This window comes from Meles meles, chromosome 8, assembly GCF_922984935.1.
Source record: "Meles meles chromosome 8, mMelMel3.1 paternal haplotype, whole genome shotgun sequence".
NCBI lineage: Eukaryota > Metazoa > Chordata > Mammalia > Carnivora > Mustelidae > Meles > Meles meles.
Window position 1 is genome coordinate 32,846,647 of NC_060073.1, and position 16,824 is coordinate 32,863,470.

The following is a 16,824-nucleotide window of genomic DNA, read 5'->3' on the forward strand; positions in this document are numbered from 1 at the left end:
ATTATCTGTGTTTCTGGGAAAACAGAAAGGCTGCAGTCTGCATGCACTGATGAGCTGGGCTGTTGTGTGGAATATCTTAGAAATGTATGCATATTTTGACAGGACACATCCAGATGAACTCGGAAACTGCTTGTCAGGAAACTTAAACACACTTTTCTGCCGACTTTAAAATTTTTTAAGCTTTTATTTATCTGAATAGGGAAAGTAGGGGAAAATAACTTTGCTTATTGAGTGTAATTGATCGTATATTAATTATAATGAAAATAGCATTGACAGACTAGGAACTGATTGGATTTGCTATATATTCTAAGAGTCAAGATTTCAAATACTGAAATAAATCTGCTCACAAATTCAAGAAGGTTTTGGAAGAAGTTGGTGGGACTAGTTGTAGATAGTATATTATAAAATTTGATTTCTTCTCTCCTAGGAGAGGGAAATTAAAATGTTTAATAATTTCGTATGCTGTGTAATTTATAGAATTAAAAATATATGTAAGGAATGATGTTTTATTCCATGGACAGATTTCAAAATATAATTTAGTTACATTGTGAGAATTGTTTTTAGAGATGAATTTTACAGTGGCGAGAATTCTTGGATAATTTAGCAAGCTCTTCCAATTAAAAGGAAAGGCTTTAATAAAATGTGTGTCTAATAATTTCTTCTTAAATATCATCATTAAAGTGAAAGCAGTGACTAATTTGATGTTTTTAATGATGTTTGTTATGATACAATATTTTGATAAGATGAAACATTTGTTCTTGGTTTGTTGGATCATACTTGTGGAATAACTTAGTAAAATGCAAAGTATCTGAACTACTCTAAAATCAACTGAGTGTTGTAACTGGAAGAATTCAAAGTGTCTATTTGTTTATATGTCATTGTTATTTTAACAGAATAATTTTTTTCTGGTCTTGAATCCAATATAAAGCACTAGGAAACCATGATAGCATTTTGCTACTATTGGAATTTCTGAAATTTATGTCTAGAAGTTATTTCCTAGATCTAGTTTAAAACATCTTGAGAGAATGTGCAATATGTACTAAGTAAATGATACTCATTTTTAGATAGTAATTTTAATGTGTTGACATGGGGAGTTAGCTTACTCATTTATAAAAGTTGATTTTGCCAATATCTGCTTTTTCAGTCCTGTCATTATTTTTCTCCCCATTTTTATTTTGGAATATATCCAGTCTACAGAAAACTTGAAAGAATTATACAATTAACACCTATGTATCCTTCACCTAGGCACACCAGTTTAGAGTCTGCCTCATTAGTTTTACCTCTTCTATCTCCCTTCTCTCTCTTTTGAGAGCTTTGAGATTATTTCCAGACAGTCACTCAAGTTTCACTCATCGATGCTTCAGATCATATAACTGAAGAATAGGATGTTCTTCTATGTCACCACATTGTAATATCTAGCACAGTCAACAATAATATAACATCATCTAATATACAATCTATGTTTAAATTATGCAAAATGTGCTTTAGAGTTTCTTGTAGTCTAAGATCCAACTAAGATTCATGTATTGCATTTAGTTATCTCCTTTAGTTTTCTTTAATCTAGAATAGTCTCTCACCTTTTGTTTTGCTTCTCATGACATTGAAATTTTTAAGAGTTCAGGCAGTTTTCTTGTAGAATGTCCCACATTCTGAATTCGTCTCATGTTTTCTCATGATTAGATTCAGTTTAAAAATTTTTGACAATCCTACACAGGTGATGTGCTTGAGTCCTATAATTATGAAGTTAAATAGTAAGACTTTGTCACCAATTTAGAAAAAAAGAAAAGGCTCATAGTTGACATAATGCCAGTTGCCATTGTTTTTATTTAAGGTCTGTTTCCTATTTGATTTTAATTCTCAAATAATTAAATAGAAAAGAAAGTATCTAACAGTATGTAATATGAAAAATCAAATCAGCATAACATTTAATGAGCTCACAAAAATAGTAATTTATAGCCAAATATTAAGAATTCACTTAATTGTCAGCTCCAGAGAATGTTAATGGTGTATTGCATTGTAGTTAAATGTTAAAAAATAAAAATTGCATGAATGACAATTGGTTGTTTTTCTCAACTAAATACTTTGCTTTTATTATTGAAATTATTTTTAAGAATTACATGTTTTACAACTATCCTTGACATATAAATCAGCCAAATAAACTAAAATGTGCATTTCAGGTGTCAGTATAAGGTATCAACAATAGTGCCATATAATAAGAAATTCACTTATTTCTGGACTTTGTTACTCACTGATAGTATAGGTTTTGTTATTTATTTGTGCTCAAATTTCAATGTTTGTATGATTTTGCATACAGCTTTGATGTTTTATCCATTTTTCAGATCTCCACTTACACCTGTTTTGAGTCTCAGCTTTGACCAGGTGACTGCATTTGACAGAGATGGCATTACAGTTGCATATAAAAGCTTCTTGGATCCTAATGCTGTTCTGCTACCTGGATGTGACAAGTAAATTAACATGTGCTCAGTTAAAATAATCTGAAATACCTAACTCAGACTGCAACACTAAAAGATGTTCTTTGTACTGTTTTAATAAGCAATTACTTATTTTATTGACTTATTTCATGATATAATGAGCTAGTGTCTAAAAAGTTTTTCAGTAACTTCTCTTGAGTTAAAAAAAAACACAACAAAACCCATGAATCAATGAGCAGACTCTAGTTTCTGCTTTGCAGATGTAAGTTTTATTTAAAATGTAAAAAATGTTTAATGGATGTTTCTAAATTAAGGGTTTTGAGTGGAATCATTAAAATATTAAATAACGTTTTCTTGTACGAGTGTTCATATTTAAACGTCTCCTTTGATGATGATAAATTGAAAACAAAAGCAATATGCTAAAGAATTAGTGGAGTGGTGGCAAGAATAGGAGTTGGAAGATTTGAGAATTAACCCCATCTCTGCTGCTCATGATTTTTCATGAGCTGGTTGGAGTCAGCGTCTTCTTTCTTTCTTTCTTTCTTTTTTAGAATTTATTTATTTATTTATTTGACAGAGAGAGATCACAAGTAGGCAGAGAGGCAGGCAGAGAGAGGGGAGGAAGCAGGCTCCCAGCTGAACAGAGAGCCCGATGCGGGACTTGATCCTAGGACCCTGAGATCACAACCTGAGCCGAAAGCAGAGCCTTAACCCACTGAGCTACCAGGCGCCCCTTGGGTGTCAGCTTCTTATCTGTAAATAATAAAACCCGGTATTTGCTAAGTGTTGATCACAGCTCTAAATGAATTGGGTAAGGATTTATTTAATCCTCAAAACAATGATCTTAACCCCATCATTACATTCTCTTATTATTACTCCATTTTGTAAAGCTAGAACTGAGACACAGAAGGGCAGAGTAATTTGCCCAGTCATAGAACTAGTACATGATAGAGCCAGGATTCTAAATCAGAGTGTCTTTCTTAAGAACTGAGGGCTTAACAAATACCTAGCACTCTCTACTAGAACTTTCTGTGATGATAGAAGCATATGTTTTGACTACTGAGAACTTAAAATATGACTAATGTGACTGAGGAACTACATTTTTAAGTTAAATTAAGTTAAATTTAAATAGGTATATGTGGCTACTGGCTATTATATTGGACAGTCAGCATGATTCTGATAGTATGTTGGATTAGATGATCTATCTATAAGATCCTATCTATCTTTAATATTTTGTAATTCAACAAATTATAGCTTTCCTTAATATACAGGTGAAAAGGCTGGATGTAGAGGGAAAATCCAGAGAACCAGAAGTGGTCTGTCTGATGAGGTCACTCAATATAGCTAGACATTGCTAAACTTGTCTACAAAGACAAATTCTTTGGTCTTCCTTGGTTGTTTAAACAGTTCTATCCCCCAATGACTGCCTGCACTATCCAGGGAAGATTGGAATGTTTTGTCTTGTTCTTTTCCTTTATAGATAGAAAATAGCTTAGCATACTTTTCTTTTTTTAAATAAGTATTTTATTTCTTTGAGAGCATGCACACATGAATGGGGAGGGGAAAGGCAAAGGGAGAGGAAGAAGCAGACACCCCACTGAGCAAGGAGTCCAGCATTGGGCTTGATCCCAGGACCCTGAGATCATGACCATGCTGATGGCAAATGTTTAACTGGCTGCACCATTCAGGAGACACCCCAGTACTTTTTTTTGCAGGCATTTCCACTTATAAGAAGATTCACTTCATGTGCTACCATCTTTCCCCAAACTGCTAAATTTGCCCAGACCCTTTCCCCTTCAAGTGTTAGCTAGGAGTTTAATTTTTAATCCATGTATTCCTTCCTAATTTCCCTTTCCTGGGTGCAGTGAAGACTGTTTCACTGAGTGGTTTTAAGTTAGATCTAAGTCACTAAGCATAACAATATGAAACTACCCTTACTGAAAACAAACTTATTTGAAGATAACTTACATAATTTTTAGATCTCATTTGAAATTCTTTCTATACTCTAACATACATTATTTGAAATCTTAGAAATCATACTTTAGCTTATATTTCTCGGGGTATTGCAAAAAATACTATTACCTGTCTCAGAACTGGTTTTTGTTGAATAACATGCCATATGATATGTCTTAACATATAAGTGCTGAGCCAGATAATTTACTTTAGGATAATGATTAGTTCTCTTTTAAAATAAGTTATTTGGGGGCATCTGGGTGGCTCAGTCAGTTAAATTTCTCCCTTCAGCTCAGGTCATGGTCCCTGTGTTTGGCTCCCTGCTCAGTAGGGAGTATGTTTCTTCCTTTCCCTTTGCCCCTCCACGCCCCACTCGTGCTCTCTCTGTCTCAAATAAATAAAGAAAGTCTTAAAAAATAAGTGATTTGGCTGAACTAATTTGGCTGAAACTCCCAGTCCCCATTTGTAGTTTGTGTGCTCCCTAGACTGTGCTCCTTTGTAAGACTGTCTAAAAATTGCCAAAACAATGTGCTTAACATAACCATTTTAAGTATAAAACTATCTTGTATTATTGATAGCCCATTGTATTTAGAGTAAAAGTTAACAGTGAAGATGGTGTCCACTATGAGTGATTCTGTAAGATTGAGAGTCATTTTTTTGTTTGTTTGTTTCTCTGGTCTGTTTATAATTAATCAGTCATGGAATCCTCCAGTATCATAAATAATTGCAAGATACAAATTTGAAGTCTTCATTTCCCAATTATAGATAACAAAGCACTTTACAAATTTCTGTTTAAAAAGATTATGAACAATAAAATGAAACAAGATGGGATTGGGAGGGAGACAAACCATAAGTGACTCTTAATCTCACAAAACAAACTGAGGGTTGCTCGGGGGAGGGGGGCCCCGGAGAGGGGGGTGGGGTTATGGACGTTGGGGAGGGTATGTGCTATGGTGAGTGCTGTGAAGTGTGTAAACCTGGTGATTCACAGACCTGTACCCCCTGGGGATAAAAATACATTATATGTTTATAAAAAATAAAAAAATTTAATAAAATAAAAAAAGATTATGAACTATACATTTGTTTTTCTTTCCCCAGTAGAGTATAAGATATGTAAATTATTATACTAGTAGAATAAAGAGAATTATAATTAAATGCATTTTATTTTGACAATAATAGTTCAATATTTTACTTTTCTTAGTTGGGAAGTTTGTGAGAGATTTCCAATTAATTTCAACAGTACCAGTCAAGAGATACCTGATCAATTTGAAAAGGTGGACTTGGAGAACCATTTCCTACAGAACAAGGTCAGAATTATTTCTTGTACTTGATAAAGGTATTTTATGTATTGGATAGTCATTCACTATATGGTGACTGAGTGGATTTTTTGAAGGTTTTTTGGAAAATACAGATTATTTTACAAATGTTGGGGCAGGTATTGTTATTCTTTACTTCCTGTTAATTCAGCACTTTAAAACTGAACCAATATGTAGTATTCCCACTAGAAAAATTTTTACCTGAGTTGTCATTTAAGTGCTATTGCTTAGCATATTTTCTTTGTATCTACTGTATTAATAAGTTGGAGTTGTTTTAAAAAATCTTTAAGATGGCTGTTAAACAAGCATGTGATCTCTTTGCTCTATGGGTCAATGTATTTAAGGATTTGGATTTGGAGTTCTTTAGAAAACCCAACTCATTTACAACCCAATCCATAAGGTTTGTTTATTAATTTACGTTTGGAAATTTATCATGCCAGTAAAGAATTTTCTTCTTCAACTGAGCTCTGAAAGGTATTTGAAACATGTCTCCAAAGAAAGAATCATAACTTTGTTTTTTTCCTTAGTGGCAGGGTTGTTGTCCATTTCAGCAGCATAAGCTCTAGTTTTTGAACTTGTGAAATCAAAACCAAAAGGCACCCACAGTGATAAAGATGCCCAAAGTAGGACTTCCTGTTAAATGGTCTGAGCCCTATATTTCTAAGAGACAATGCAAAGATCCATTGTCCCGGGGTGCCTGGGTGGCTCAGTGGATTAAGCCGCTGCCTTTGGCTCAGGTCATGATCTCAGGGTCCTGGGATCGAGCCCCGCATCGAGCCCCGCATCGAGCCCCGCATCGGGCTCTCTGCTCTGCAGGGAGCCTGCTTCCTCCTTTCTCTCTGCCTGCCTCTCTGCCTACTTGTGATCTCTCTCTCTGTCAAATAAATAAATAAAATCTTAAAAAAAAAAAAAATCCATTGTCCCAACCTGCTCTTTTCTAATTTCTCCATGACTATTCAGTTTATTATATCAAAATGTATACTGAAAATATTAGTTGTTTTAAAACACATGTGAATCTAAATAATATAATTATAAAAATAGAATAAAATAAATAATTATAGTTGACCCCTGAACAATGGAGTTAGGGGTACTGATATCTCACAGTTGTGAATACACATATAATTTTTATTCCATGTAGAACTTTTCACTGCCCCCAAATTTAACTGCTAATAACCTACTGTTAACTGGAAACCTCACAGAAACAGTCGGTTAACAGGTATTTTGCATATCGTATGCATTATGTACTGTGTTATTGCAATAAAATAAGCTAGAGAAAAGAAAATGTTATTAGGAAAATCATGAAGAAGAGAAAATACATTTATATCATTGTACTGTATCAAAGAAAATCCACATGTAAGAGGACCCATTTAGTTCAAACCTGTGTTATTTCAGGGTCAGCTGTATTTCTAACCCTGTCAAATTTTGAGCAAATTTAGAAAATAAATTCAAGTTGAGAAGTACACTAAGAATTAATGTCTATATTTATATTTTATATTAATCTCTCATTAAGATTTATTTACCATAATTCTGATCCTGTTGGCATTCCTTTTTAGGTTTTGATGTGACATTGTTTCCTGTTCAAAAAAACTTGTAAGCCTGCCTGTTACCCACTGAAATTCCAAATCCTCGTCAGGCCTTCATTGATCTCCATGGTTCTCTAATCTGTCCCTAATCTTGACTTGCCATTCCAATCTTCTCTTCTTGATCTTTGTACAATACACTACAGTTAGAGCTAGTAAATTGTGCCCCATAACATGTTCTTCATGTACACTTGTGCCATGGTATGTGTTGTTCTTGGCCTAGGATATATACCCCCCACCATTACCATTCCTTGCCTTTTAAGGCTTTATTCAACTCTTCTTCTTCCATGGAGCCATCTCAGATCCTCCAGAAAGAATGAACTTCATATTATTGAAACTCCTTTTCATCCTTTGAAAATGTTCCTAAAGTTTGTGTTTCGGTATAGTCATTTGTTTTTGTGTCTTTCTCTTCCATTTAATTGAGAATTCTTTGGACACAAACATTATGTCTTACTCATCTTTGTATTTTTGAATTCTAGCACAGATCTGTTGTATGGCAGGTGCTCATGCAGGGCAGATGCACAATACATTTTTGATGAATACTTTAAAAAAATCTAGGTACAACCTTTCTTTCAAGGCTCAATATTCTCTAATATGTTCTTCATGTGTTAGCCAAACCTGATGGTACATTTGTTGTTTTCTGAAAGTACTTCATGATTTCTGTTGTTATGCCCATGTGGATCCCTTTGCCTAGAATTCAACCCCTTTTTCTTTGTTACCACCCACCAGCCTTCTTTGTCCCTTTTATGTCATATTCTAACACTGTCTGGCGTACAGCTGGCATTCATTAAATGCTCGCTGAAATTCTGCCCATCATTCTAGCGTTATCTGATTTGTACCTGTTTCATGAAAGCTTTCTTTACCAACCTTCATCTCCAAACTGGATATGATGTTTCTGGACTTACATCTCCATTGCATTCATTCTGTGATCCTTATGACATTGAACTTGATGTTTCTCTTAAACATTTTTTGCATGATTCAAAGTCAACCAGTGCTCCAAACGGACACATTTCAGGTCACATTGGGGAAGAAAAGGGAGAATGGTAGATTCCACTGAGAATATTGGGATCAGGTCATAAAGGATATTAATTCAGTGTTAGGGGTTCTGGATGTTGTTCTGTAGAAAACAAGGAGCCATTGGAAATATTCAAGCAGAAGCAGGATCTGATTTGATGTTTGTGTTAGGAAGATAACTCAGGAGTCCTTTGTTTATCCTCCCTACTGGATTAGCCATTGCTCAGGGACAGAGGGCATCCTGATCATCCTTGCCATTACTGCAATATCTACATGTTCAGAGTTAGCTAGATGGAATTGAATTCAGTAGTTAATTAACTCATTCAACAGCAAACAGCTCAAACCTGAAAAAAAAAAAAGGATATCAAAGAGTTATCAGAGAAAAAGAACTCGGAGGAAGCTTCTTTTTTGATTTTATGCTAATGTAGGGCTTTAAAAGATAACTATATTTTCTCATGTTGAAAAATGAGAGAATAACATCCAATTATTTCACCATTCCTAACTGGTTTTAATGATTTAGTGAAAATGAGAAAACTCTCAACTGAAAGGTTGTACACTATTATATTTTTAGAAGCAATTGGTTTTGAATAAAATTTCAGTCCAACAAAAATAGTAGTATAAGAAAGCAACGATTTGATAAGCTGGCTAGTAAAAAGAAGCTTTCAAAGAAAAATGGCCCTCCCTTAGCTACAAAACCTTTACAATCCTTTCAGAAAAGCACCTCCAATTATATATAGAGAGGTGATCAGTGCATTGGAAATAGTAATTTAATAACCTGAAACGGAGCACTTTTCAAGAAAGATTCTAGCAGAGGTGATAGATATCTATAGGCCTTTTATTGTAGAATCTTGATGCTCATTGTGGTAAAGAAGACACTAAGAGGATTACAACAGGGGTAGAGAGAGGGAGGCAAAAGCCGATATTCTTGATGCATACGTTTCAAAATTGGCTTGAGATAGAGATATCAGTGCCCAGCCCCTGACTGTTCTTTTAAAACTCTTATTGACAAGTAAAACCTTTCCTACAGAGAAAAATTTGGAACATATAATCCCTATTAGTAATGTAGGAGATAGATATAACCCTGACAATTACAACCTGTTGCTCTTTTATCCATTTCAAAAAAAGATTTGGAATCTACTGCAAAATGACACTTTGGCAAATACATCTTTCAATAGTTCTCTCTTGCTACTTAAATTGACAACATTTTTATATTGCTTCAGTTTAAGGGCAATACAATTAAGTATTTCCATGCATTGGATGATATTTAAACTTCATAGTAGTTAATAAAAATGAAAAAACATTAGTTTGAGTAATGCCTGGCTATGGGAAAAAATAGCAGAAAAATGGACTCCAGTGTTTAGCAGGTAATGCATTCTGCCAAAATAGAAAGGAAACATATTTTGATCCTAACCTTTTGGTATAATCAGACTTTAGCAAGACATTAATGACATCTTTTGGTATGGAAATGGCAAAAACAATACCAAATAATGATTTTACAATTGTAGCATTCTTGTTAAGAGGTATAAACTTACAACTTGGATACTAGCAGAATGAATTATTTTCTATATCACAAAGGAGACTGGCCAAAAATGAACACTTTTTTAACTGTTCTATTTCCTTGGAGGGCAAGTCATTGAAAAATAATGTTTTCTACAAATAATTCATACTGGGAAAAATACAAAATTTTAATTTTAATTTTGAACCAATTGCTATTAGAATAGGACACAAAACTTTAAATAAATTCCCAAGTCCCTTCCTTATTTTTTAAAAAATAACTTTTTATTTATTCCTTCCTTATTTTTAAACCAATAGTTGGAAGATATTTGAGGACTGCATATTTACATCTTAGATATTTTGCCTTGTTTGAATGCATAATTATGTACTCACTGGTGTTTTCTGCCTTTAGACTTTTCCAGTTCTTGGTCTTTGAGGTGGGTGTATTAATCAGCTCTAGATTTAGGGAATAAAAAGACTAAGAATGAACAGTAGGGACATGAGGAAAGAGATTTTATAACATTTATTATTGTTGTGATTTTATTTTTTAAAAATATTTTATTTATGCGTTTAAGAGAGAGAGAGAGAAAACAAGCAGGGGAGAGAGGCAGAGGGAGAAGCAAACTCCCTGCTGAGCTGGGAGCCCGACATGGGTCTCAACCCCAGGACCTGGAGATCACGACCTGAGCTGAAGGCAGATGCTTAACCATCTGAGCCACCCAGATGCCCCTTATAGTTGTGATTTTAATTTGTGTATCACATTTTTTAACTTGGCCCTAAATTCATGATCAAAAGTGAAAAATCTTATAAAATTTCTATGTAGCAAATGATTTGTTTTTGAATAAAGGGGATGATCTGTGAGCTCCTGCTCTCAAGAAAATTCATTGTCTTGTGTTTCATTCCTCAGATCTGTAAATAAACACAATAAGTGGTTCTTTTATGAATTTGCACAGGAATATCGAAGGCTTTCATTAGTGATTTGGAAAAAGAAAATTAAACAAGAAGTTTTAAGAGGCCCAGAGTATGCATGCATCATTTTTTTTTTATCACTGGCAGCTTTTGTATTAGTACAATTTATTCAGACAACTAAAATCATAATAGTCATTTAAAGGGATACATTATCTATCTATCTATATATATCTTTCTATCTATCTATTATCTATCTATCTATCTATCTATCTATCTATCTATCTATCTCCTGTATATATATAGGTATTCAAAAGAATAAAAGAGGTTTCCTAATGACCTAATGACACACATGATAATATGTATTTAGAGAATAGTCTCAGCCTCAATGCTATCACATACCTCTGTGTGCACGCACGCATGCATGGTAGACCATGTTGCAGGTTGTCAAAGCACTTTTCTTTTATGAATTGTAATTTTCACCATTTTTATCTTTCCCACCTTAATAAATGTTTAGTCTAAAGCTAAACTATCCAATTAAACTAAAAACAGAAGAGAAGGTGAAATAATGAATTGAAATTTAATGGCCATTGTCAATTTTAAATGTATCAGAACCCCAGACTTGGCAAGATTTTTTCTTTTAATAACAGGCAATGAAGCTGAGTTCGTGGGCCTGGCTGAGTCTGGTCTATGTAGAATCACTTGGGAACTGTCCAGCAAAATATCTCTCGAAAAACAGCATGGTGTTAATACTGGGTGCCAACCCAAGACAGACACAAAGAACCCCTTCGCTCTTCACCAATAAGCCAACTGTTAAAAGATTAAACCATGTTGTGGAGATAACAAGAATTTAGGCGCTGGCAGCAGGTGCTGTACAAAGAAGCAGTTGGCAGTACGGTTCTTCTGTCTGACTAATTCCAGTCAAAACAATCTTCTTCCCTGTTGCAGAGAAGAGTTTTGAGTGTGATGGCAACTTGAAGTTAGAGGTTGAGTAGGAGTGTTACTTTAAATGCTGAGTCCTGTGGCGGGTGGATTAGTAGAATATAGTTTATCATTGTTCAGAAACTGTGGGGGATTCCCCTCCATAATCCAGCCACTACTGGCTAACCGGGGAAAACACAATCAAAGAGCTGTAAGTCAAATCTGTTTCCGTCGTGGGGTTGTTGCATTTTTAAAATTTTATTTTCACATAAATAATAATAAAGAGAAATAAATAAAAAAATAAAAAGAAATATTTCTCTTGAGATGTAACTATCTTCCATTGTGCTGTAATTACCAAGTATACTAGTTACGCCCTTTTGTTATTACCTGATCACATGTGTAAATATTGTCTTTTAAATTATCATTTAATTTTTGAATCTTTAAGAATCAATTGCTACTTGGCAAATATATATAGTGTTAGTGCAGATTTAGAATACACTTTTTAGTATTAGACAATAATTTAAATTGTTACTGAAGCAATGTCATTTATTGGGTTTAAAGTATAAACTGACATATTCCCATAATCCTATATAAGTAAATATTGATACTTAAAAATTTACTCAGAAAAAGTGATCATATAAGTTAGCAGAAGAGTTTTAAATATGAAGTTGAATTTCTACAGGTGATGTGAATGCCTATTTTACAATCATGGCTAAGTGAGAAATGCTAGAAGGTATACAATTTCTTTGATATATGTAGTCTGATAACAAATATGGGAGACAGGGATGCTGTGCCTTACCAGTTAGTTCCCTCCTGTCCATTCCCAAAACTATCATTAAATTCTCAACTCATGTCCCTTTATTCTTAGAAGATTGTGGGGACTCTTAACTATTCTCCTTTGATGTCCCTGTTCTAATCCATGCTGTGTGTGTGTGTGTGTATGTGTGTGTTTGTGTGTGTGTGTTAATGCCTCTTCTGCTGCAAGTTTCTCTAGGGCAAGAAAAAAATATTTTTAAAAGATTTTATTTATTTATTTATTTATTTGAGGAAAGAGCACAGAGGGAGAGTGAGAGGGAAAAGCAGACTCGCCACTGGGCAGGGGAGGCTGATGCAGGACTGAATCCCAGGACCCTGGGACCATGACCCAAGCCAGAGGCCGATGCTTAGCTGACTGAGCCACCCAGGGGGTCCCAGGCAAGAGGAATATTTTATAATACCCCATACCACATAGTCTAGGGCCTTGCGTATCAGAGCTGATGCTCAGCAAGTATTAATTGAATTAAATTAAATGGGATGGAGCACTACTACTTCAAAAGAAACCTTTTAGTCAGAAATATAATGTTCTAGGATAATCTGTTTTGGGTGTGTTGAAGAGGGTGGACTTTCTGACTGTGCATTTAAAAACGCATACTTCTTCTCATGGTATAGGTGGATCCCAATATTGTCCTTCATGCCTCTGTTTCCATCAAAAAGCGGAGCTCCTCCAGTTGGGAAGCAAGCAGTGCAAGTGAGACTGTGCCATCCATCCTGTGGCCTGCAGCCAGTGTGTGGCTGATCACAAAGGTACACAACAGTGTCTGGTCTCCCCGAGTGACTGCCCATGCTCGCTGCTCACAGTGCGGCTCCAGCTCCTGGTGTCCTCACGCACACAGGCCTACAAGTGGAGGCATGAGCGATTGTCAGGAATGCTACTTCTCTGCTCCTGGTTTGTCTCGTGCAGAGGGCTGCTGTAACTCCCCATGTGAGCATTCAGTTCACTTTCACATGTGCCGATTAGTTCATACTGAGAGAGTATTTAAACTCAGCACAAACTTCCAAACAGTCCATACACTCACCATTTTCATGAAGTTTGTCTGAAGGTCATTTGCTTCCACTCCTTAGTCTTCATTGCTGATCTTCATGGAGCCTGGTGGGGGCGCACCACACGAAGACAGTGTACGGCCTCCCAAAGGACAGTTTTTGTATGTTGTTGTTATTGTTGTTTTTAAAGATTTTATTATTTGATGGAGAGAGACACAGAGAGAGAGGAAACACAAGCAGGGGAGTAGGAGAGGGAGAAGCAGGCTTCTCGCTGAGCAGGGATCCCACTCAGAGCTTGATCCCAGAACCCTGGGATCATGACCTGAACCGAAGGCAGAGGCCCAACAACTGAGCCACCCAGGTGCCCCTAGTAAGGACAGTTTTAAGAGAAATCCCTGAGTATAGAATGTGAACAATGACTAACACATTTTATACCCATGTATTGACACTATTTAATTTTTTTAACTTTATTACTATACGAGTGGATCTGATTTAAATTGAAACATGTAATTGCCCTCCCCATCCCTCTTGCTACTGGAATATGTCGTGTAATTGCCACCAAATATTTATGTCTGGAAAGAGATAGTGCAGCTTGTGTCTACCCTTCTTATGTCTTGCTTTGCCCTCACTCTAGATAATTTTTGCCTCTTCTTAGTACTTCTTTGTGTGCAGAGTCACTCAGGCAGGTTTGCTGCTGCTTTTTGAGGGGCAGGGGATTGCAACTCTTTTCTCAAATGAAATTTGGGATTGTCCTTAACTGTTATTTTTTGATTCTCTGAAAGCTAAAAACAAACATATAGAGTAATTAAGGTACAAGGGCATCAAGAAATGTTCATTTCGTATATTAAGGCAGAATGAGGTTGATATTTCTTCAATCTCCTTCCAACTTGGAGACTCTATGAACTACGAACACTTTTTAAATTGTATTTTGTTTCAGACTTAATAACAATATTTGCCATTTTGTTAAACATCTGCTATATGTTAGGCATCTTCTACATATTTCTTATCTCATTTAATCTTATACATTATACAGCTGAAAAAAACTGAGGCTAGTACGTGACAGAGAAAAGATTTTTGGTCTGACTTCAAAATTTATACCTTTTCCCTGTAATGTAAAATGCTGCTCTGTATTTGGCTAATGTCTGAGCATGATGGAAGTGCTTTAGCGTCAGCATTGCCACTGAACACTGAGGTCATTTGTGTGACCTCGGGTAAGTCACACACTGTATCTGGGCTTTAGTCTCTTATCTGAAAAGAGTTGGACCAGCTGATATGATACAAAGAGTTCCTTTCTAGATCTCATATTCTGCAATTTTATGGTATCTGTTTCTATGATTTCACGATAGCAAAAAACCTGTACATGTCTAAAATTTCCTCAGAAATAATTGAAATGCTTACTGAAAAGAGGATGGGCTTTTGGAGTTAGATGGGTGGGAATTAGAATCCCTGTGTGACCTTGAAAAAGTTATTTAGCTGCACTAAACCATTGTTTCCTCCACTGTAAACTGAAGTTAGTCATACCTACCTTGTGCAGTTGCTGGGGGTGACAAGTAAGAAAACACTGTGAAGTTCAAGCATAGGATTTGGTATACAGAAAGTGCTTAATAAATGTCCTTTTATCCTCACCCCAAGGAATTTTCTTGCTGTAGAGACAAGTTTGTTCAAATGAAGATTCCATCCAGTACTTATTAGAACCAAAATTTAAAAAAATACTTTCCCCAGGTTATCATGTATTTCTTTAGCACACAGGGAAAGCATGAGCTATAAAAGTTACATGCTAAAAAGAAGACAATTTTGAAACTCTTTTTAGATTTTTTTCAAAATAAATATTTTTACCTGTTAGGGTAGACACTTTTGCATGCCGTAAATCTTCAGTGTGTATAAACACGTTTTCCAGTGGCTGTCACTTATTTAAAATGTGTTGTTGATTCCCTAAGTAAGAACATTGTTAATTGGCCATTTAAACAGTATTCCCAACCAATTTCCTTATCAGAGTATCCTAACATTTAAAACAAAAGCAGTGCACAACCACCTTAAAATGTTTAACCCATGGTATTTAGACCCAGAATAAAACTTTAAACTGGTACGGAGGTTAAGGATTTGTTTCAGGCTTTTCAGTTCACTGCACTTTTTTTCCCTGTGCATACATATTTCAAGTAAGCTCTGTAGTTATAACTATAACAAGTGACACATGATGGACCCCAAATCACTGCCCTGTGAAATATGCACAGAAAAAAAAGGACAAATGAAGATATCAAGGTCTGTTTTATTTTGCACTGAACTGTAAAATGCCACCCTTGTTGGACAGAAGATCACTGATTCTGAGCAGGGCTCACTGACTGCTAAGTTGTGGGTAGTGTTTCACTTTCAGCAACTGTTAATATCCGGGGTTATCCAGGCATAATGACCTCACTATTTGTGACACATTGTTGAATTTTCTGGTTCTTTTAACTTATTTAGACCTTTCTCTCCCCTCTCTATTCATTGGAAGGCTGGAATGATCCTGAGCCGGGCGATAACGCAGGGCTGCCTAGCTATTGGTCATCCAATCAGAGTCAAGTCTGCCGAGGGAACATCACTAGAAGGATATAAATTAATCCTACAGAAAAGGTAATGCTTATGAGCTATTTAGCTAAAAATAATAAATGTTAATTCCAAGATTTCTGAGCAGTCAAATCACGATGCCTCCCAGCTTAGATGGAATATTCATTAAGTGTTTAAATTTGTGTTCTATAATATCAATATTAATTTTCTAACCACAAATAAGCTTGAAAATGTATGTCAGTTAGTTTGGTAGTATTTCTTAGGTATTTTTGAAAGTGAAATGTTGGCATTCAACATGTACCTATGTTGTAGACAAGCTGCTGCTTTAGTCTATAATTATCAGAACTCATTTATATGCATTTTGATTGTTAATTTAAATATTTAATGTTCTGTGTGTATTCTTAACCTTTTTAAAATCTTCTGAATAGGAAATACTGAACTGGGAAAGAAAAATTGAGGAGACAAAAATTGAGGAGACCCTACATGAGATGTAGGGCATCAAAAGTCTCATTCCTATTTGTTTTTGCTGACTTGGTAACTAATCTAGAAAGCAGATTAGTGTTTGCCTGGAGATAGGACAATGGGGAGGGAAAGGAGAGCAAGATTACAAAGGGGCACAAGGAAACTTTGGGGTGATTTTTTGGGGGAGAGATGGATATGGGTATGTTCATGATCTTGATTGTTGTGATAACTTAACAGGTTTATACATGTTTCTAAACTTCTGAAATTTTACACTTTTAAATATGTACCTGTCAGTTATGCAATACGTTGTATGTCAGCCGTTTCTAAAAAAGCTGGTTTTAAAAAAAGTACAAAAAGACAAACTAGGGGAACAAACAAAAAAAATCAAGATGGGTAAGGAAT

General features: G+C 35.3%; 1 protein-coding gene across 1 annotated transcript in view; it reads left to right on the top strand.

The window, feature by feature from the left end:
- The window catches only part of DCDC1 (doublecortin domain containing 1), a 423,366-nt gene that overhangs the window by 232,178 nt on the left and 174,364 nt on the right, over positions 1–16,824 (top strand). Inside the window, exons 15-18 of the mRNA XM_046015856.1 lie at positions 2,340–2,465; positions 5,587–5,692; positions 13,045–13,179; positions 15,908–16,026. Coding sequence (XP_045871812.1) covers positions 2,340–2,465; positions 5,587–5,692; positions 13,045–13,179; positions 15,908–16,026 — 486 coding nt within the window. The remainder of the gene's footprint in view (positions 1–2,339; positions 2,466–5,586; positions 5,693–13,044; positions 13,180–15,907; positions 16,027–16,824) is intronic.